Below are 22,960 nucleotides of genomic sequence, written 5' to 3' on the forward strand. Positions count from 1 at the left end.
AGTGACCTCCTCACTACTAAATCTAATTTTCATTTCCCATATTACTCCATTTTAGGGCAATATTCGACACAAGTGATCCCTTGACTTTCAGGACGCTGCCCTGCTCTTGTGTCCTCCTGTCTGGCTGGCCCTTCGGCTCAGTCTCCTTCGCTTGTTCCCATCCTTCCTACCCTGCCTCGGTTGGTGCACTTCTGTGCGCAGACTGCAGTCCTTTTCTCGCTCCTGTTTTTATTCACTCCTTTGGTGATTGCATCCCAAATTATTCTCTCAACCCGAACCTCTCCCAGAACCCCAGACTCTCACACATCACTCTGATTGCTGGTTGTCTATAAATATTCAAACCCAGTATTTCCAAATCTCACCCCCATACCTGCTCCCCCACCCCACCCCCACCCAAACCCGCATCATCTGTAGCTTTTCCAGTGTCACCTGATGGCTACTTCATCCTGCCAGCTGCTCAGGCTTAAATCCCCTGGAACCCTACGCATAGCTTCAGCTTCACTCCTGGCCCAGTTCACACAGTAGCTGGACAAAAAATCGCCTGGAAGTCCTTGCATGGCATTAGGTATTAGGAGTCCTAGAAGGAGATAAGGTCAGGGGGTAACTAGAGTCTTATGCCAGGGTCTCCCTTTTCCCACGGGGAAACCCCCTCCATGTCAGGTCACACTATGATCATCAGTAGCCCATGCCCGAAATGCCTACAGGACAGGTGCACAGCTGGGCAGGTGTAACCTTCTTAGGAGGGTGCATGGGCAGTTGCTGCCAGCTGCTCTAGGGAGCATGCTCACTTCCAAAGATCTGATCAATTGTATCCTTTCGGGAGGTGCTCATCTTCAAATAAAGTCTTTGTCTCTGGACCAGTGAGGGTGCCATGTTGAGAACCTAACCATCAGAGAAGCCCCCCACTTCCCACCAGTCCCAACCTCAGCAGATAAGCAATATGACACCAGTAACATCAGCCACACCAGACTACCACCAGTTTTGCTATTTATCAGTTCACTAGACAGATGTTTCCTAATACATCATCTTTATTGATGGCCTCATTAACAATCCCCCACATGACTCACCCAGAATCCACCAGGAACCAAATTTAAACAACCCCTGAAAACACATGCTTGACAGATTGAGATTACGAGGCTAATAAGGACTCAAATAGAGACGGCCTCCATCGTGTCTGTCCTGTCGACATTGTTCCCCATCATTACTCTCATTTGTGTTTCATGATCCTTTATACTTAAATATTAGAATGTTTGCCATCACATTATATGCTTTCAGCCACATGTTAATACCTGTTTTCAAAACCAACTGTTTCTAATTTTGCTTCGTGCTCTATTTCTTTGTTTTTTTTTCTCTCTTTTACCAACCATTTATTTGTTTTTCTTTACTCCTGGAAAGTCTTTTTACAGTCTCCCAAAATGTGCTTTGCTTTGAGCTCTTCAGGAAAATATGTCATCTGAAATGATTTACTTGACGCTAATGATGTAAATTATTACCTAAACCACCCACTATATGTCATGATTCAATTCAATGGTTACTGAAGTGACTTTCTATATGAACGTGTATAGAAACCACGAGCTATACTCATACTAGATCGCTGAGAAGAAACATGGAGGTGTAATTACTAGAAATTAGTTCAGATACGGATTATTAAGCCTTACCTTTATCTTTTGAATTCTCATGTTGCAAGTCAAAACCTAGATTTTCTGACCAGATTCTTTGAAAAAACTGTATAGGGCTTAGGTCGTTCCTCCTGTAAAAGTCTTTAAAATTAATGCTGGGTGGGGGCACCTGGGTGGCTCAGTTGGTTGAGCATCTGACTTCAGCTCAGGTCATAATCTTGGGGTCCTGGGATCAAGCTCCCTGTTCAGGGGGTGTTTGCTTCCCCTTCTCTCTCTGCCTCTCCCCTTGCCCACCCCCTACCCCCACCCCCACCCCCACCCCCACCCCCCACAAACACCCCCACTCATGCTCTCTTTCATATACAAATAAGTAATGCTTTTAAAAAATGAATGCTGTTCAAGAAATGCTATATCAGCTATGAAAGGAGAACACTTTCTCTTATTCATTGAAATTTATAAAGACGATACATATTTATTGATACAAAATCAGTTGTGTGTGTGTGTGTGTGTGTGTGTGTTTAACAATTTATGCTTTAAATAGTATTCGGTGTTTTTCCAGTAGGGGGAGTGTTAGGCTAGGGGAAGCAGATCAACATTTGAGAGCTAATTTCTTTTCCTTTTTATTATGGTGAGGGATTTTTTTATATAAACATAAATCACCTAATAGACTCACTAAATCTTTTAATTGCATCAATACCACAAAACTCCAGTCGCACTGAACCTCCTGAGGCAGATCTGTTGTACTAGTTACATCACCATAGTAACGATGGCATAAGGACAAAGGCCGTAAGGACTTATCAGCCTTTCATTTTCAAATTGCTTATCAAGCCATCAGTGAAACCTCCTGACATCTCTGAAACAGAAATAACTCACACATAAAGCAAGGAAGGATCTGTGTCTTAAATCCTGTAGTTCTTAAGCCTTAAGCTTTTCTGGAAGAGAACCTTCCTTCTGAGTTTATTAGTATTGGTTCCGGGCTGATGCTACCTCTTCTAGTCTGTGAACTTGAAGTCTTGACTCGCGGCTGAATACGAGGAGCCACTTAAATACACACGGCAGAGATGGCCCTGGCTAGGATGTGTGGGTCTAGGACCTAAAGGTGAGGGAACCTTGCCTCAGCTTTATAGAAAGCCCGGGTGGCCCTTCTTCCCACTCTGCGCCCTAATTAGGATTGGCATCCGTGAATCATGGGCTGAAGGACACCTTCTAGTTAAGCCTGGGAGTCCCGTCTTAGCAGGAGTCTGCTCAAAGCCCCAGGGACGCGTGTTTCCACAAAAACACTACTTGTTAGGCCCAGAGTAGCAAGACCTGCCCAAAGGAAGCTGAAGTATTATCTGGCCCAAACTCCTTGTTCTATAAATGGAAAATTAAAGTCCAAGGAGTCTTTGTGACACGTTGGATGTCAGCAGCTGTTGAGTGACAGAGCGAGGACCTGCTCCCAGCCCTGTTCTCCCTCCTGCAGAACACATCTCCTCTCTCCCACTGAAAGAGTCCCCCTAGAGACTTTCACAGGACAGCAAGTCTCCCCGCTTCCCACCCTCCAAAGAAGAGAAACGAGGCCGTAGCAAACCAGGTGTTGGGGATGATGGCGTGGTAATGAGAGAAAATCAATAAAGACCGGCCATTTGTTCTCTGTGCCTCCCCACGGCCAGCTGGCTCATGCTTGGAGAGAACCCCCAGCTCCCATGTGCAAGGTGTTTTCCATTCTAGAAAGGCCTGGGGTGAGCGGCTTCAGCTGGATCATTCCTAGCTGTGGAGGCAAAGTCTCCTTTGCTTTGTCTTGGAGTAGGAGGATCCCAGAGCCAGCTGCAGGCTTAAGGGAAGGGGCTAAGGCGACGGTGGCTGAGCCCGGCTCGTCAGGGCCCGGTGCTGAGGAGGAGGACCAGTGCAAGGTGAGTGCTCAGATACTAACTTCCAGACTAAGAAGTCCTGCATCGTGTCTGCTGAAGGGAGAACAGAAGCGTTTGCGGGGGAGGGACACGGCACCTGAAAGCTCAGAGTGAAGCGCGGGCAAGACAACATGGTGCGTCCGAAGGACTGAGCTGGGAGAGGCTGACTAGGGTCAGAGCAGAGGGGTAACAGGGAGGGAGAGAACGCTCTGCTTTTCCTCTCATGGCTCTAGGAAGACGCTACCTTCTCCTCTGATCTTGTCCTGAAGACGCAAAGGCTCCCCAGCCCATGTCCCTGCAGGTAACTGAGTTATTTGTTTAAGTCCACACTCGAGGAGGCCGGCTGCTGTAATCCAGGCCATTCGTCACCAAGCAGTTAGGGCAGCTTGGCTGGTTCTCGTGCGTCCCACGGTTCTGCTGCAGAGGAAGCTGTTCCTTGGCCTTTTTCTTCTCTTTAAGTATCTATGTGCCATATGGGCCCAAATCAAGGCAGAAGGCAGTGTGCCTTCTGACTGGATCAGCATCCCAGGGGGCCCCCGACCCTCCGCAACCCTGCTTGTTCCTGGAATTGGAGGGACGGTCCCCTGGCCTGACTGTATGGGCTGGGGAGAGGCCAGCAGCCCGGCCCCCACGATGAGGCGCTTGTGGACCCCAGACCGGGCTACACTGAGTAGTGGGCCAGCGTCCACCCCCAGAGGCTCTGGGCACAGCAGGGAATGTCCCCAACCATAAAGATGCAGAGTCACAGATCAGCCATCCGTCTTCAAGTGTGCAATCGGGCGTACTCACCCAGACCTGGTGGCTGTGAGGTTCTCGGGGGCTCCCACCACTGGGTCACCCATAGAGCCCTCCTCAAAGAACCCAGTTCTGATGGAACCAAAATCGAGGGTTCCTGGCCTTAAACACACACGCGTGCTCGCAGACACATCCATGTGCTGCGCCAGAGATGACTCATGTGTTAAACGCTCAGCACCTAAGATGATACAGGCCCATTTCACGTGGGTCCTAGAAGGGCCAGGAGATTGACTAAATAATGCTGCAGGACAGGAACAGCCCCAGCTCCAAAGGTTCCCTCCCTGTCTGCTCAGCTCACTGCTCCGGGTTTCTGAAGCCACTGCGGGCCAGGTCGGGGGGGCAGAGCTCAGTCCTTGTCCTCAGAGAGTCACCATCTAGCCAGGGGACAGGAAAGGACAGACTACAGCCCCGTGGCTGGTGGCAAACCCACAAAAACGCCACTGCTTTGCCTCCCACTCTCGTGTTCGTTTACTGTGTCTTCTCCATTCACGGGACTGGGAGTCAGGAGGCACAATACACTTAAGTGACTGAACCTCGGGGGTGGGGCTTGTGCCATGCTCTTTCCCTTTCTTGGCTGTGAACAGCTGAGCCCTGCAGGGACAGTCTGTGGACCCTCCCCCTACCCCACAAGGCAGATGAGGTTAAGGTAGGAGAGAAAGGATGGTCCCTATTCTTCAAACTCTTTCTCCTGTAACATCCATGGGAATTTCAGGAGGGGAGGGAAGGGGAGAGACGGGTCAGGGATGAGAGATGAGCTGATGGTTATTTTCGCCCCTGATGTCTGTTCGCAGTGGCCTTTCCTCTTGGCCGGCCTTCAGCGGGGAATAAAAACATCCATCAAGATGGCCTGCTCTGAATTCAGTGTGTCTAAGCTAATTCCACGTAGTCCCCAAAACAAAGGGTCAGGCAATGAGACAGGACATCCCTGGCCCTTGTCCAGAGCCCCGGAAACACGACCTCGCCCTTGGGGCAATATTTTGTGTCACTTTGTATCTGGTGGGGCAGACGCCTCCTGCGGGGGACGGGGGCTGAGTCCTGGCTGCTCAGTCTCTCTTCTCTGCTCCTTCCTGGCTCCTCCGTGTCACCCCAGATCATCAGCAAGGCTGGTGACGTCCCTTGCAGCCCTGCCCAGGCCAACTGTGGCTTCAAAATGGAAATGAGCCAAAAGGCTGAAATAATACCTGAACAAACATTAAAGCTCTCGACTCTGTGTAGGACACGCGCCCCAGCCTGAGTCAGTATCGTGGTAAATGCCGAACCAATTAGTGCTCCCTTAAGGTCGTCCGGGGGCTCACAGAGTCACAGTCTTTAATTTTAATGGGCCTCCATTACACAATCTCTTATTGCCTCTTAACTGCCAGGGAAATGACCACCAGCTAAATGTACAGCAAAATAGCTCACTCAGACCCCAAAGAAATTAACTTGAAATTATTACACTTAACCGTGGCGAATGCACCGGGGCTCATTCGGAAAGAGGCGGCCCCCCGGTGACACGTGTCCTTAGGTTTCGGCAGGTTGTGCTTTTCTTGCCTTATCTGATTTAGGGCAGTTTCTCCTTCAAATGTAAATATTAAAAGCCCTGAGCTGCGAGTTGCGAGTTGCGCTGCCTGGGCTGGTTCTGGAGACTGCGCAGGCTGCTTCCCATTTGGCGTCTGCAGCGAGATGTAGCTGGGTTAGAAGGCGGTTCTGCCACTCGCTCTGACTTTGGATGCTTTTTGTATTACCCGAAGGGAACACCGAGCCAGTATACAGTAAGACAGGGAAAGCCTAGCAACCGGTGCATACAGTAGTTGCTCAATACCTGCTTCCTCCTCTCCTGGCTAGGTCCAATCAGAGATAGAAACCACACAGTTGGTTTAACACGGGGTGTTGGATACAAGAATTAACTACAATAACGGGATATTCTTGACAGAAGGAAGCTCCAGTAGAAGTTCACTGAGCCCCCCCCCTGAGCTGAGGGAGGGAGGGTGCCCCGGAAGGACAAACGTGGAGGTTTCCGACGTCGTTGGAGAAGGGGTGGTGGTTCCAACCTCCAGAGAGCAGAGGGTTCTGTTTGGCCCGCCTGGAGCCGGTCTGCTTGCGGGACAAGCAGTAAGCCAGCCTCGGGGGTGCAGGTGGGGAAGCGTGTGTGTGGCAGCGGGCGGTGTGCGCATGCGTGGCAGCGGGCGGTGTGCGCATGCGCGTGTGTGGCAGCGGGCGGTGTGCGCATGCGCGTGTGGCCGGAGCCAGAAGGCCTCGGCAGCACGTGGGCCGCGGGGTTACGGGGGTGCGGGGCAGTCGCTGGGGCCTCTTACTTCGCTTGTCACGGGGCTGCGCGTCCACAGACTGATCACACCCCGGGCCTGTGGCTGGGCCAGACCTCCCTTCCGGCATGAATTAAGCTTTAGGGGAGTTTGTGACGTTTACAGATCAGAACCAGAACATCAGAACCGATATTCTAAATGGCAGAATCAAGATTCAAAAACTTTTGCCTTGAAACAAAAGAAAACAAACGATGTAAATAAATGTAAATTTTAGCTTTTGGTCCAGGTTCTCGATTGCGTATATATACGTAGGAATGGGAAAAGCTGAAAGTAACCTGTGGAGACGGAAGTAGGGATTTACTTTGCAGCACAAACGTTACTGAATGCTGCCCAAAAGCCAAGCCTGTCTGGTCTGGGTCGTACAAGCGGTTAAGGAAAGGGAGGTAACCCCGCTGGTGGGCCAGGCCGCGTCCCGGACGGATTTCCCTGTGCGCACGCTTTCCTGGTTCCTCGACCATAAGTCAGCACAGTTTTACTGAGGACCTACTGTGTGCTTGCACTGCACTGGACCAAAAGACACAAGAAATCTAAAAGTCTAAACACTGAAATTTGAGAGTTTTTAAGACTGTGCTCAGTACATTCATAAAATGGAACACCAGTCATTCATGACAAATGATGTAGTTGTTTATCGAATCACAGAATTTCACACTACGTCTTTAAGTAGGGAAAAGTAAGTGCAAAACAATGTATGTAGTGGGGTTCCGTCCAGTTGTTGTAAAATATATATATATATATATATATATATATATCTCAAAAGAATATACATTTTAAAAATTGACTTGATAAAAAAATTAATTATCGGGGCACCTGGGTGGCTCAGTCGGTTAAGTGTCCGCCTTGGTCTCTGGTCGGGATCTCTGGGTCCTGGGATTGAGCCCAGCATGGGGCTCTCTGCTCAGCAGGGAGTCTGTTTCTCCCTCTCCCTCTGTGCTCTCACTCTCGCTCTCTCTCAGATAAATAAAATCTTAAAAAAGAAAAAGCTAATAATTATCACAAGGTGTGGGTTATTTTCAGCAAATCTATACTATTATTTTCTCTATAATGAAAATATATTGTTTGTATCCATTTTTAAGTTCTTTAGAAAGGCAGATGAAAGGATAAAAAGTATTTAGGGGGAAATCATCGCTGAAGCATCGTGAAGCATTCGGGGTAACCTATTATGTTGGCATTCTATGGTTATCTTTTTTGACCACAAAAACTTTTTGGCCACGGAAGTGGAGCGACAGCGGCAGTTGCCCATGTATACCACCAGATGGCGCCAAAGTAGCTAGCTAATATTTAGCGCCCAGAGTAGCAACTATATGAGATTTAAAATATCTAAGCTTCTCTGGCCAGAATAAGGGTTTTGTTAATGATGCACTTAAAATTATAGAAAACTTCTTAGAATTATACTTGAGCATGCCAGTGTTTGCTTTACAGTGTTTTTTGAACCTGTTACAATGCTATACCATAACTTAACTGTACTGGCTCTCCTGGTCAGATCTCCCTGTATTCCTGAGATGGGATGGGTCTTTGACTCTGAACCTTGGCTTTCAATAACCTCTCGGTTTCTCGTAAGTTGCTTCAGGAGTCAGGTGGAGATAGGCAGTCACGATGAAGGAGCCTTCCTCCAGGAGGCCCGTTCTCCACATGGCCAGTGGGATGAGCTCACTTCCCAGCACTGTTTCCAGCAGCCCAGCTTCCTGCAGCTTTGCCCATCTCGGGGGCTACTAGCAAGGACCCAGGAGTGGGTCCAGCTTCTGGGGGTGCTGCTGCTGCCTTCAGCAGGCCACTGCTCGCCTGCCTGTGCTGGGAAGGAACACAGGCTTCTGCTGACCCGCACGGCCCCTGATGCTTACCTGAGCAAGTAGGAAACTCACCTCAGAAGCTATAAAAGTGATTCTCCACAGGTGGATGCAAAGAGGCACAGAAAACTCTAGGTGCTCCCAGTGGGGGAAACACCACTAGACTGTATGAGTTGTAGAAAGACAGCTAAGGCAGGAAAAGCCGTGTCAGGGCTCAGAGGCCAGGACAGACTCTGATTCTGGGACACCAGAATTTGTACTTTGTACTCGAGAAATGGAATCAGAAATGTGCATTGCTCCGGGAGTCAGTATCTGTAAGCTCTTTGCACTGATGGAAAGAGCGAATACAACAGGACAGTAAGTGGATCTTAAAGCAAGTTCATTGTCAAGAGGCATTTTCTATCTTAGGGGTTAATGCTGGAGATCGGATCAAGCAGATTTTACTCTACTAAAATGAGCAAGGATCTTAATCCTGCAGAAAATGTGCACAGATTATCCACAGAAAATGTGCACAAGCTGAAGAACAATTTATAAGGAGGCTTCACTTACCAAGCTCAGAATGTTGTCAAGTAACGCCAGAGAAGGAACAGATGGGCTTCGTGTTTGTTGAGGCCATTATCTCAGAGTCCGCACGGATGAAGGAAGGTATCTGGACCCCAGGGTTCAGAGAGGGACTCATCCTGCCGGGAAGACTGGATTCCAGGGCAACTTAGCAACAGTCATCTCTAAGTGTCTCTTGGTTTCTTCCCGCAGCTCGATCACTATCCTTCTGTGAGTTACCATCTGCCGAGCTCATCTGATACACTGTTCAATTCTCCGAAGTCGCTCTTTCTAGGAAAAGTTATAGGTAAGAATTCTGTGCTTCATGTATAAACGTCTGATGAGAATATGTTTGGTATAAGAATTCTGTTAGGGGATGTGAATCTGGATTTTTTAAGTTGCCAGGTCGATTTCTGCCCTTGATTCAATCACCAGCACCTTCTCAGTACAAGAGGGTGTGTTGGTGTGCTCAGTGATGTGGAAGAAAAGAAGGGTGTCATCGGATCATCTTTGGGGTGTTTTGCCTTTGAAACACGTTGTGATTGGTGGTTGGGGCTTCTGTGTCGGTGAAGGCCGTGGGCCCAGCATCATTGGGTGTGCGACAGACACTAAAACAGAGGTAAAGCCAAGTGCCTGCCCCCTGCTGCTTTCTGTGAAATTTACACATTCATTTATTTGAGACCCCCTCCTCCCAGCAGTATTTAACTTTGTCGAAGCACATCAGCAGGGTTCTGTCTCCCTCTCACTCTGAGAAAGCTGGCTGGTATCATTTTCAAGTTAGAAGGCCAACGAGGATTGGAAGATGATGGCAGAACCCCCACCCCTCGGTGGGATTGTGGCTCGGAGAGTCCCTCTTGCCCCTTTCTTACCACAGACCGGCACCGTCCGAATTAAAATACCAATGTGATTGGTTAACTATTTTTAAGTGATTGATGTAGAGTCAATGAAAGAATTTTTTTTTTTTTTTTTTTTTTTTTTTTTTTTTTTTTTTTTTTTTACTATGAGCGCTTGTATTGTGAGTCAGGAATGGAAACAGTAAGATGGTGGGGAGTGTGTGAGCCAAGGAGGAAGGGGGCCTGTGGCCAGCAGCTAGTGGTGGTCAGAATGTCGTTAATTGTAAAAAGTGCTCATTTTAAAAGATAGGGGCAGGAGGAAGAGATAATTAAGAGAATACGAGACCCACCTGGTAAGTTCCTGGACTTAGAGCCAGGAACATGCAGGTCAGGTCAGGGCTACAGATGAGCAGAGCCGCCCACGAGGCCCCAAAGGAAAAGGCCACATCCTGGGGAAAAAGATGGGAGGGGCCCTTAGCTCCGTCGACAGGTGGGAAAGGAAGGAAGGTTGAGCATTCACGCCCCTCCCACGTTGCGGGCCTAGTGCGCCCCCCTCCTACATTGTGGGCATGGTACTCGACCTTTTCCGTGTGTGAATGTGACAACTAAATGTCACAACCGATCCAAGGAAGCAAGACCTGTGACGATCAGCCCCATCTATAGGATGAGGAAACAACCCGAGAGAACCAGTCCCCAAAGTTACCGAACTAAGGGTGTGGTACAGTGGAGTTTTGAAGGTGGGTCTCTCTTGAGGACAGTCCACGGCCTCAAGCAGAACAAAAGAACTTGTCCAGAAGGGAGGCAGCTGGAGGCCAGGGGATGCCATTCATCAACAAGAGACGGCCGTTTAGTGGAGGAGAGCCTTGGCGTTCGGGAGACATGGTATGTCCTGAGACTCTGGTGAGTGCCTGCATCTCCCACAGGCTTTCCTCCAGTTCAGTCAGGAGCCATTGAAAATGTTACTTGATCCTTTCAGGGCCGTAATCATTCCATCGGAACAAACTCCACACTATGACAGTCTGATACGCCCAAAGACACTGGGCTGTGATGTTCGTAGAGTAACATCTGCCACGCACGCACCTGAAACAGTAGAGTAACATCTGCCACGCACGCACCTGAAACAGTGGACTCTTTGCTTCATGAGAGTCACAACATCACGTTTTGACAGAAATGTTAAGGGACTGCTAAGTCCCCTCACTAGAAGTAATACTGGCTCATCAGTATTTCGGGCCGTGTGATTCAAGTCACACTTGAGCAAAATTACAATATACATTGTGGCGTGGACTGTCAAGGTCATGAACAAATGACATCATAAAGGCAGCATCCTCTGTAATTGAGAATTTACTGGGCTATAAATCTGTGCCAAGTGAAATGCATAACTTGAACCTCAGGCATAGGAGGGTCCACCCAGAGTTTTCTGTACCCCCAGAGGACGATTTTGCTGTGCACGTCAACTAACCAAGCACGTGGCAACGAGTTAAGTTAAGAACATGGGAACACCTGTAAGGAAGTGGCTGATCCCAAGGTCAGATGGTACCTTGGCATCATGCACACGAGAGGAAGGTAGGAGCTGCCCCTGGTCCCCAGGGCACCGATGTCCCCTAGATACTGACTCTTGTCTATACCAGCCCGGGAGCTCCATGTGGACCAAGGCAGTGACTTGTCATCCCACTGTCTCCTAACAGGGAGCAAGCGCTCAAGAACCATTTGTTGAATTCATACAGAGTAAAGGGGGAAAGAAACAGAAGGCTTGCCATTGAAAAGGGGAGACAGTGGGATGACAATGCTACTATGGTCAAAGAAAATCAGCACGGAGGCGAGATCTGCGGTTCTCATGTACCTGGCAGTCTGGTGTTTCTGAAAGCAGGTGTCCAATAATAATGGAGCACAGAGAATGTAGGCTTTGGAAACAGGCAGAGCTGATGTCTTAGTTCCAGAACACCACAGACCGGGAGGCGTAGGCCACAGGCATTTCTTGTGGTTCTGAAGGATGGGAAGTCCGGGAGCCAGCAGATCAGGTGTCTGGCCGAGCCCCTCTCCGTGGCTGGTAGGTGGCCGTCTGCTCCGGGTGTCCACATGCAGTGGAGGGAAAGGAAGCAAGCTCCCTCCTGTCCCTCCTTACAAGGGCGCTAATGTCGTTCACGGCGGCTCGCTGGTCATGACCTAATCACCGCCCGAAGTCCTCATCTCCTAATGTCATCACACCGGGGGTTAGGATTTCAATCCAGGATTTGGGGGGGGACACAGCATTGGTCCACAGTCACTGGTTTTATTTGAATCCAGGCCTTGCCTCTCATTAGCTTTGAACCCTTAGGCACGTTTCTTGAAACCTCAAGGGCTGGGTTCTTGCAGGCTGTTTTTGTTGGTTTGTTTGTTTGTTTGTTTTTAGCTAATCAATCTGTAGCAGCCAGATGAGTGCCTAGCGTATAGAAAGTCCTCAGAAAATTATTCACAGAGTAAATGAACTACTCGTTTAGTATTAAGCTAATAACATCTTAGGAAGTACCCAACACAATGCCTGGAACATAAAGAAAGAAAAAAATTGCCTTTTATTGATGCCATCTGTGCAGTCATTATGGTCTGTGTTGTAAGCAGAATCCTCTCTGTAATTGCCCCAGTGTCACCGAGACCTCTGTTACCCTCATTGTTCGGAAGAAGGGACCGCGGTTGAGAAAGGTTACATTATTTCCTTGAAGCAGAATTTCCCAGCACCGCACTGTTGCCATTGTGGGTCAGACAGTTCCTTGCGGGGGGGGGGGGGGGGGGCTGTCCCATGCATCATGGGACAGTTACAGCATCCCCGGCCTCTACCAACTTATGCAAGGAGCATCCCCCAGCTGTGACAGCCAAAAATGTCTCCAGACACTGCCACAAGTCCCCAGCAAGGCCAAGTCAACACCAGCTAAGAACCACTGGCTTCCAGTCCACCAGCTGGTCTTTGGTGGAGGTGGGATTTGAACCGAGAGGAGTGTGACACCAAGAGTTATGCGTTGCTTCCGGAGAACACCTGCGTCTTTCGGAAGGATGAAGAAGCAGGGAGGGGAGCTGATACCCTGAAGACATATTCTGTTAATACAGTCAAAGGAATCCTAGTGAGGGCAATGAAGACTTGGAGGCACCTGGGGAGGCTAACCATTGGCCACTTCCTGAGGCGAATATTCCTTAAATATTTGGCCATTTAGTAGAAGCCGGATTGGTGAGAAACACTTTTTAAGTTCCCCTTTGAAAACAACATACACTTCAGTGAGAACCGGCCAATATGCACTCACCAGCTCTGTAAATATTCACCTGTAAGGACAGACTAAACTTCAGCCGGAGGTTCGACACCCCCTAGAGATGGATGCCCCCAAGTTGTCGCTTTGTTGGGTCAGCTGCTGATCAGAAACCGATCCTATCAGAGAAGGGGAAGGAGATGGAGCTAAATAAATAATAGGACTTCACATGATGAGCAATGCTTGAAAAAGGATGGAAGAAAGACTCCCTCGTCAAGGACAAGTACGATCTTTCTAAAGGGAATGGAGGAAGTGTGTTTATTTAGAAATAAAAATGTGATCACTGTCAGCCAACATCAAAATTTTAGAGTGGAGTGCTCCCTTTCTGAGTCCTTCTAGAAGGAAGTCAGAATCACAAGCAACAAAGTTTCACAAAGAAGAAATTCCACCAGCCGTCAGTATGTCCATTCTGTATCATTTACTAGCTGAGTGATGTCACAGACTTTGTGTATCTGATTTTCAGCAACAGATTTAATAGTATCTCAAAAACTCTTCAAGTCAAGGGAGAGAAAGATAAGCAGAAACCTAAAGCAGGATCCCTGTTTACTTCTTTTTTAACATTTCATTTATTTATTTGACACGGCAGCTGGGGGACGTTGGGGGGAGTACACAAGCAAGGGGGAGTGGCAGGCAAAGAGAGAGGAGAAGCAGGGTCCCTACTGAGCAAGGACCCCAATGTGGGACTCCATCGCCGGACCTTGGGATCATGACCTGAGCCAAAGGCAGATGCTTAACCAACTGAGCCACCCAGGTGCCCCTTTCTTAACATTTCTATCAATGGAAAAAGATATAAATAGAATGGTCATTAAATTTGCAAATGACACATAGCTAATGAAAGGAATATTTAACAAGCTAGGTAATAAAAAACAAAAAACAAACTCCAAAAGCCTCTTGATGGGCTAGAAAGACAGGATAAAATAATGGCATGAAATACAATGAAGATAAACTTAAAAACTCCTGCATTCAACCAAAAAAAAAAAGAAGAAGAAGAAGAAGGAAAAAAAAAGATAGACATAAATGGAAGACAGAAGACCCTTGGTATCATGAAAGACTCGGGTTGGTTTTCTGGCCAGTTTGGTGTGAGCCAGTATTCTGGGTGACTGATATTTAAATAAGTACTATCCTGAGCTACATTAATAAGAGAATCATGTCCAGAACAGAGTATAGTCATACCCCAGCAGGATGTCATGGCCTATTCCTAGGCACCTCATTTTCAGATAGATATTAATCTTCTGAGGAAAAGCCCAGATGAACCAAAGGCCCCCCACAAAGAAAAATCAGAAAGCCTGGGGATATTAAGATATGATTAAAAGGCAAGAGAGAATCCATTTCCAGTCTTTGACAGCTGTTACCTGGACAGGTGAGACCCTGCAGAGGCTGACTCACCAGGACCAGAGAAGACTAGTGAGAGCAAGACTTGGGTCCCTGCAAGAACTTCCCAATAATTACCGCTGTTGAAGAATGAGCAGCCGCCATTTTGAGTGGACTCCCCGCTATGGAGAGTCCTCAACAAAGGCTCACTGGAAATTCCTCTGTACTTTGAGTTTTCTGGATGGAGTGAGGCCAGATTAGGAAAGCCTAAAACCCTTGAAACAGTATAATTTGTGCTGGGAGTAACTTTTTTTTTCCAAAAAGGTGAGAAATACAGTATTACAGGGGAGAAGTTCCTCCTTTCCCGTGTGAAAACTGACAGGATAATTCAATCCAGGGCTCCTTGACATACATCCCTCCGTGCTCTGGATGCAGTAGAGATGTGGATGAGAAGAATGTCGCTGTATGTTAGTATAATAGGCAGCCTTTGCTTTTAGGATAGCAAATTGGTTGTAATTTTAATTTTAGAAAGGTATTTCTGAGCCCTTGTCTATTCATTTTTTCAAATTCACTATTTGTGCCAATGCTATAAATCACTGTAATACAAAATCATAATAAGGTGGGTCTATATTATAACAAAAAGGCAACAGTTCCTCTGTGTAAGTTTGAGAGGCTATGTTTGGAAGAAATTGAATACTGTTGCAGGGCAACTCGCACTTTACTGAGCATTGTTATTTGTCAGTGGAGGCAAAATTAAAAGTGAACATCTGTCTATTCGAATTTAATAGGGTTTGTAAGTTTTGTTAGTCCCAAATTGTAATATTTTCCAAACCACCATTATTTAAAATAACTCTGATAGGAGATATACCTATTGGATAGGCACTATATTGCATTACATCCTAAAATGTGAATATTATGATCTTTTGATAAAACATCCTTATTCTAGGGCTTTCCAAAACTTTCTGGAACTCTGGCAAAGCCTTCACACACAGCAGGAAATGACATACTTCTGTCTTCATTCACTGGGTAGGTAGTATACTATGGTAAACATTATGCTGCTCACTGAGGTATTTCTGGCCAAAAAGTTAAGTGTAGAAAAGACATATGCAGTGTCTGGACTAGAACATTTCATCGTTGGTTCGAGAGTCTCTGGAGTACTTCTGTCCCTTTATCATGGGGACAGGAAAGCCTGAAGACTATGGTGGTTCCGTCACCTGGATCCCTCTGTGACCACTAGGAACAGAGAACAGAGAACCCGTCAACCCGTGACTATCGATAGGGAGGAAGGAAGGAAGGAAAGGAGAAGAAGAGGAAGAAGGGAAGGGAAGACAAGACTGACTCTTGCTCTTTTAAGCTACTGAGACTATGGGGCTATTTGTTACTGTGGCACAGCTTGGCCTATCCTGACGGAGCTGAGAGCAGAACTTTGCTATCACACACTTGGGATTTCATTCTTCATTTCTGACTTTCAGACTGTATGACTTCGCATCGTCACTTAACGTCTTGCACATTCTGTTTCCCTATGTGTAACCTAGGCATAGGAACAGTCCATAATTCACAGGATTCAGCAGAATAACACACTTAAGAGATAGCACAGGGTCTGCCACGTAGTATGTGTGTAGTAAACATTAGTTGTTTTTTTTATTCAGCCATCACTAGGCAAGTATGTAGTGATCCCGTGTCGTATACCAGGCATTTCTATGTCATTGATACACCAGGGGTATTCCAGACAGGCACAGTTGCTGCCTTTAGAGGTCTTGAGTGCTACCTGGAGGAGAGGAGAAGACAATGGAAGGAATTAGAAGTGGAAGGATGCATGGCAGGGTAAACGGAAGACAGAAGTGTAGGAGCCCTCTGGGAGCAAGGAGGAAGGGCGCGTCACCCGGTCCAGAAGACAGGACGTACCAGAGGAAGTGGCACAGAAGCCAAGACCTGAGTGAGAATTTAGAACTGCCTGGGCAAGGGATAGGGTGGCGGAGAGGGCAGAAAGAGGAGCGATTTTCCAGCGCTCTCTTGCACTACAACAACCCGCTCAAAACTTTGTGGTTTGAACAATACTTCATTATTGCGCACAGTAATTCTGGGTTCTGACGGGATGGCCCTTCTGCTTCACATGGTGTCCGACAAGCTGTTAACAGGTCTCAATCCACGGGGCTGCCCAGGAGTCTCCAGAGGCCTCCATTCCCCCGCCCTGGCTCCACATCATGGCCATGCGGGCGTCCTACCTGCGTGACGGCGGGCTCTACGGAGGGGCATTCCAAAAAGTAAAGGTGCAAGCTAGAGACCCCGAAGACCCCCACCTCAGAAGTTACTCGTATCCCTCTTCCCTCAGGATGTTGGCCAAAATCTCGCTCCAGCCCATATTCCAGGAAAGGAGAAGCAGACTTCTCTTCCTGATGGCTTAGAGACAAGTTCCCACAGCGGAGGAGCAGGTGGGATGGCAGGTGCGGTCGTGACCGTCTTGGGAAACACCGCATGCTGCGAGGGATCTTCGCAGCCTTATTCAGAGTGGTTGAAACTGAAGTGCATGATGAGGGTCAAAGCAGCAGCAGTAACTCGGCGCAGCCTGAGACAGGCCCTGTGAGTAGGTCCAAGTGGTCTCGTCTGCTGGGACAGTCCCAACTTCCTCCTGCCAAGACAAGAGTGAATTATTAGCAATGCTCAGGTTCATGCTAAAAATGTGACCCAGGGGATACCTAAGTGGCTCAGTCAGTTAAGTGTCTGCCTTCAGCTCAGGTCATGATCCTAGGGTCCAGGGATCGAGCCCTGCATCAGGCTCCTTGCTCAGCGGGGACCCTGCTTCTCCCTCTCCCTGCTGCTCCCTCTGCTTGTGCACTCTCTCTGAGAAATCAATAAATAAAAATCTTAAAAATAAAAGAAATGAAAATGCAACACAGTGGGGACTGAACGGGGTGATCACCTGTCTTGTTTTGGGATCGTCCGAGAGGAGCACTGGAGATCAGAGCCCCAGCCTATGGTCCAGAAAAGGAGAAGCCTCTTGGGGGAGTAGTGTGAGTAAGAGGAAGGAATGAGGGTTTGAAAACGAGTTTATTTGGGAGCAAATCCCAGGGCATATTGGTCGAGCAGTGGAGAAATGAAACGGGAAGGAATGCAGTGTTATCAAGCTACTCACCATTGTGGGCAGTGGGAGCTCAGGACCAGTGGGGAACTGTGGGACGCGGGACACAACCTGCCTTGCTGCCTCTGCTGGCCCAGGAGGAAGCCAGGGCTTTGTTCCCCCTCCTCGAGAGCTCAGCCCAGGGCTGCTTGCAGGAGTCTTAACTCCCCAGCAGTTCCTACCCACCCTGTGTTCCTGCCCAACCTGCCCCCAGGCCAGAAGAAAGCACAGGGCATATGGGATCATAAGGCTTGGTCTTTAGTGTCTGGGATGATGGTAGAGGCGTAAGGCAGGACCTGACAGTGTCTGTGATTTACAGGTTTTCTCTACGAGCCATGTTAAGGCTTTAGTGTTATCCTGGAAGCAAAAAGATGTCATGGAAAGATTTTTTTTTAATCAGGAGAATAAGCTGACCAGGTTGACACTTTAGAAAGATAACAGCACCTGCGGGGTGAGCAGTGCCACAAGGAGCCGAGTGAGAGGCTGTGGGGACCGCGAGCTGAAGGCCAGTGTGGCCGTGACAGACTCGCACGTCGTAATGCACCAGACATCTTCGGCAGGCACAGGAAACGCAGCGTCTTTGTTTGCCTACGACGATCTGATGTTCCTTCTGGATAACAAGGGCACATGAACGAAAGCCCAGTCTAGCTTACAGTTGAATCTGGCTTGATTACTTCAGCCGTCCTTTCTGGCTGAGCTCTGTCCCACTGCAATGAAAATGTTCAGTCTCTCCAGTGGCTCACCCGTCCCCTGCTTTCTAGAAGACGGTGACCAAGTGTATAGAATACAGACGGGGATGGGCAGTGGGATGTGGCAGCTTACGTGTGTGTCTGACATTCTCATAGGAGGACCCAGGGTCAGGCTGTCCTTCCTCAGGTTTGTGTCGCCTGCCATGGGCTGGCCTTGAGCCCATCATCCTGATGGTAAAACCTGTGGTTGGAGAACTCAGAGCCCCCTTCTGACTCAAGCAGTGCCCGGGGAGCACCCGCCATTGCTCTCTCTGCTTCCTTCGGTCCCTCAGCTCTCACTTGAGACAGACCTCTAGTCTCTGTCATGACCTTCATCTTCGTGGTGGCAGATGTCAGCACCCAAGGCAGCCTCGGTGGTGAACCATCGTTGGCTTTGTCTCAGAGTCCCCTCCTCACAAGACTGAGGGGCTGCCCGCTCACTCTTCTTCCCTCTCCTAATGAGGCCCGGTTGCCCCATATCGTTGCAAGACCCCCTACATGACCGTCTCCTCCCAGAGCCCCAAATTGGGAAGCAGAATACGAGCCCCACCCCCACCCTCAGTCCCCTTCCTCTCCCTTCACAAACACACCTCCTGCTCTCAGGGCAAAGCTTAGCTCCTCTGTTTCCCTCTGGGTTTCCTCTTTCTCTCATAGTCCTTTCAGGCTTTAAACAACAACAAACTCCTTGCTTTTACTTCCCGATTCACGTAGCTATTGTCCCAAAAAAAAAGTGTCATGTAACAAACAATAAAAAAACTGAGTGGCTTAAAACAACAGTCATTTTTCCTCACTAATCTGTGGATCAGCGAAGGGCTGAATGTCTCTGTGGTACAATGGTCACCTTTCTCCTGGGATCATGGAGTTAACACGGGCATACTCACCACAAGCCAACGGCAGAGGCACAAGAGCGCAAGCCCGCTGGCGCGAGCGCGTTTCAATCCTTTGGTGTTGCCACACCCACTGATATGCTGTTGGCCAAAGGAAGTCATAGGGCCAGTCCGGAGTTGAGGCTCAGGAACAGACTCTGCTTCTTCAGTAGGAGGGAAAGCAAAGTGACTTGGCAGAGGCATAGACCCAGTGTGGGAAGAACTAAGGACCTTAACACAATCCACTGTGTCCCCTTTCACCAAATTATCTACAACTAAGAAATAGCCTCTTGACTTCCCCGTGTTAGCTAGATGGGTGGGTACTGTCTCTATCCCAGGAAAACTCTATGACCTGCTTTGACCTTGATGGGTTAAAAGGTATGAGTAAAGGAATTGGAGGAAATCATTTATTCACCCAAAAGTATGTTGTTTATATATACCAGGTGACTGGGATAGAAAATGAATAAAACAGCAAAGTCCTTGCCTTTAATTAGCATATATTCTAATGGGCATGGACAAAGACTCAGAAGATAATTAACTGTCTGATATATGTTAGCTAGTGATCAATGCTATCAAGAAGAATTAAAGGGGGCTTAGCAGTAACGAGTTTTAGACTGGCTGGGAAGTCCTGTCAGAGGAGATTGAATTTAAGCAGAGGTCTGGGGAAGCTAGCGAGGACGATGTGTTGATCCCTGGAGGGAAAGAATCCCAGGAAGCATGAGGGACAGTGCAGCGGCTGGGAGGTTAGGTAGAGACATGCTGGACTTGTTCAAGGAACAGCAAGAAAGGCGGTGTGGCTGGACCACAGTAAGGACAGGACAGAATGGTAGGGGATACCTGAAGCCAGAGGGTTAGTCAGCAGCTAGATAGTCCAGATTGTGGAGTCTGCCTTTTATTGTAAGTGAGATAGGAAGCAGAAGACTTAGATCTGATTTGTGTATTAGAAGCTACCATAGTAACTGCACTGGTTTGGTGGCAGAAGAAGAGACAGGCAAGATGACAGAGGAGACCAGTCAAATTCTAGCTGTAGAATCTAGGTGAGAGATTCACCAAAGCCACAGTGGTGCTAGCAATGGAGAAATATTTGAAATAAGAATATATTAAAGGTAGAGCCCATAGGATTTGGTGATGGATCAGATGCGTTAAGTGAAGGAAAGAGATAGCAAAGAAGATTCCTTGAGTTTGGGGCCAGAATAGATGGGTAAATGGTGGTGCCATTTACTGAGGGCAACACTGGGAGAAGTTTGGGGACTGGGGGATAAAATTAAGACTTCTGTGTTGGACACATTCAGGACCATTCCATTGAGTTGTGGTCATCTGCTACAGAAACTGAGTACTTCCTGGAGCAAATCCCACCTTCTCCCATTTCTACCCCCTATTCCTCTGAAGGCAGAGGGGTACAGACAGGCTCATGGGTCATTACTCAGAAAGGCAGAAGAGAAAAGTAGATAGCTCCACTGAAAAACAACACAAGTGTTATCCCCATGCCATGAAAGGGAACATCATATTGATACACAAAACAACTTGGATGAATCTCTAGGAAATAATGCTGAGGGAAAAAAACCAATCCCAGAAGGTTCACACCTAGTGATTCCATTTACATGATGTTTTTGAAATTATAATACTTCAGAAATGGAGGGCAGACTAGGGGTTGCTGGTGGTTAGTGACAGGGGCAAAAGGGGAGAGGGTCTGAGGTGGTATAAAAGGGCAACACAAGGAATTCTTAGGAATTGTTGGAATTATTATCTGGACTGTGGTGGTGAATACACAAACTTACACAGCTATAAAATTGAATAGAATTTTACAATTTCAGGGCACCTAGGTGGCTCATTCAGTTAAGAGTCTGACTTTTGATTTTGGCTCAGGTCATGATCTCAGCGTCCTAGAATCAAGCTTGGAATCAGGCTCCCTACTCAGTGGGGAGTCTGCTTGTCTTCCTCTGCCCCTCCCCCTGCTCATGCATTTTTCTCTGTCTCTCTCACAATAAATCTTTTTTAAAAATAATTTTACAATTTCTACGCACACACAAATGATACACCTACAACCAGTGAATTGTATCCATCTCAACATCCTGATCATGATATTCTCCTATTGTTTTGTAAAGTGTTTCCTTGGGAAAAACTGGGCAAAATATACCAGGGAACTCTCTGTATCACTTCTTACAACAGCATGTGTTTTTGCAACTACCTCAACACAAATTCCAATGCTTGAGAAGCAACAGAAGTAAAGCAAGACCTACTCATGCTAGTCTCTGGAGTCATATATTCCTGGGATGGTCCACCAGGGGCTAGCGTCCTAGATGCTACAGGAATGTGCCACGTAAGGAGGACACGAGATGACGGCACCAGCATCTCTCCTGTTCACTCTGGACTTTCCTGCCTTTGCCACTAGAGGTTAGGAAATGTACGAGAGCGAAATACCTACTTCCCGCTTAGGAGTTCTGTCATTCCACTAGAGTGGTTATTGAAGGGGATGAGTAATATAATGCATTTCTAGAAATGGAGGCAGAGGAAAATGTGGTGGATTGACCTCCCGGCTACTGCTTTTAGAGAGAGGCCCTGAGAGCAGCTTATCCCCCTGTGATTTATCTCCACGTCCGAAGAGTGGAATGCAGCAGAATTGATAGATGAACAAATGGTAAGTAGTTAATTGAAATTTCTGCTTAGTTGCCTTTGGCCTTTATTATAATGATTAAAGAAGAAGTAAAACACTAATGAGAGACCATGTTAAATGATAGGCAAGAAGTAATATTAAAATTGAAGAGAAGCAATTATATCTAATTTTTCACATCCGAAAGAGAATTTAGCATTGTCTTAATGTCCAAGATCTCCCCCAGGCTGAAGGAAATCTACATGGAAGGAATCTGCCCAGTGACTTATCGTTTAAGGTTAGCTTCTCATTCTTTTATAATTGCCTTCAACTGTCATTCTTAGAAATGTATTGGGATTTTTTTCATTATTACTATTACCTTTGTAGAATCACAGGGGGCCCTACAGAATAACTTATTTAAATTATATCATATCACAGCTGAGGAAAGCAATGTCCACGAAGGTGAAGTGATTGGGCCAAAGTCACATAACAGGCTAATTCAATACCTTTTCTGAAATAATACCATCACTATCATAATCACCTTTGCTTGTCACTCAAATGTGGCTTAAACAAGTACGATTAATAATCACATCATTATGACCCAAAGACACACTCTGGACATCAAGATAAAATGGCTACAAAAGCAAATCTTTTTTTTTTTTTTTTTTAGATTTTATTTATTTATTTGACAGAGGGAGATCACAAGTAGACAGAGAGGCAGGCAGAGAGAGAGAGAGGGAAGCAGGCTCCCTGCTGAGCAGAGAGCCCGATGCGGGACTTGATCCCAGGACCTTGAGATCATGACCTGAGCCGAAGGCAGCGGCTTAACCCACTGAGCCACCCAGGCACCCCCAAAAGCAAATCTTTTAATAAAGTATAGACTGGAAGAGGAGATGACATGGAGTGACAGTTAAGACTCAGGCCCCGCTGCAAACACCTGGGACTCCAGCTGTCCCACCTCCTAAAGGAGCCTCAGCAGGTTTTCTGCAGATCTAGGCTTCATTTTCCTAATAATGGTACCCCCAACCCATGGCATACGCTTTGTTGTGAAGATTAGAAATGGTACCAGGAATGCAAAGGGCCTGTCATAGAGCCTGGCACATCCTAAGTGCTCAGTCCATCTTAGAAAGTGTTATTACATCTGATCTTGGATTTTCAATTTATAAAAATAAAGGAAGGGCTGACCTCAATACCCAGTTATCATTAAAAAGAGAAAAAGAATAAAATAAGCAGTGAAAACTTTGAGAAATTTCAATGGAAAACACATCTCTCCATCTTGTTTTTACAAAATTAAATTATTTTCCATTAACAA

The 22,960-nt window shown here is 47.3% G+C and overlaps 1 protein-coding gene across 1 annotated transcript in view; it reads left to right on the forward strand.

Moving 5' to 3' along the window:
* The window catches only part of CNTNAP2 (contactin associated protein 2), a 1,133,692-nt gene that overhangs the window by 1,013,141 nt on the left and 97,591 nt on the right, over positions 1 to 22,960 (forward strand). Inside the window, exon 19 of the mRNA XM_045087941.1 lies at positions 9,144 to 9,237. Coding sequence (XP_044943876.1) covers positions 9,144 to 9,237 — 94 coding nt within the window. The remainder of the gene's footprint in view (positions 1 to 9,143; positions 9,238 to 22,960) is intronic.

The sequence above is a fragment of the Mustela putorius genome, unplaced genomic scaffold (genome assembly GCF_011764305.1).
Source record: "Mustela putorius furo isolate JIRA1106 unplaced genomic scaffold, ASM1176430v1.1 tig00001680_pilon_pilon_pilon, whole genome shotgun sequence".
NCBI lineage: Eukaryota > Metazoa > Chordata > Mammalia > Carnivora > Mustelidae > Mustela > Mustela putorius.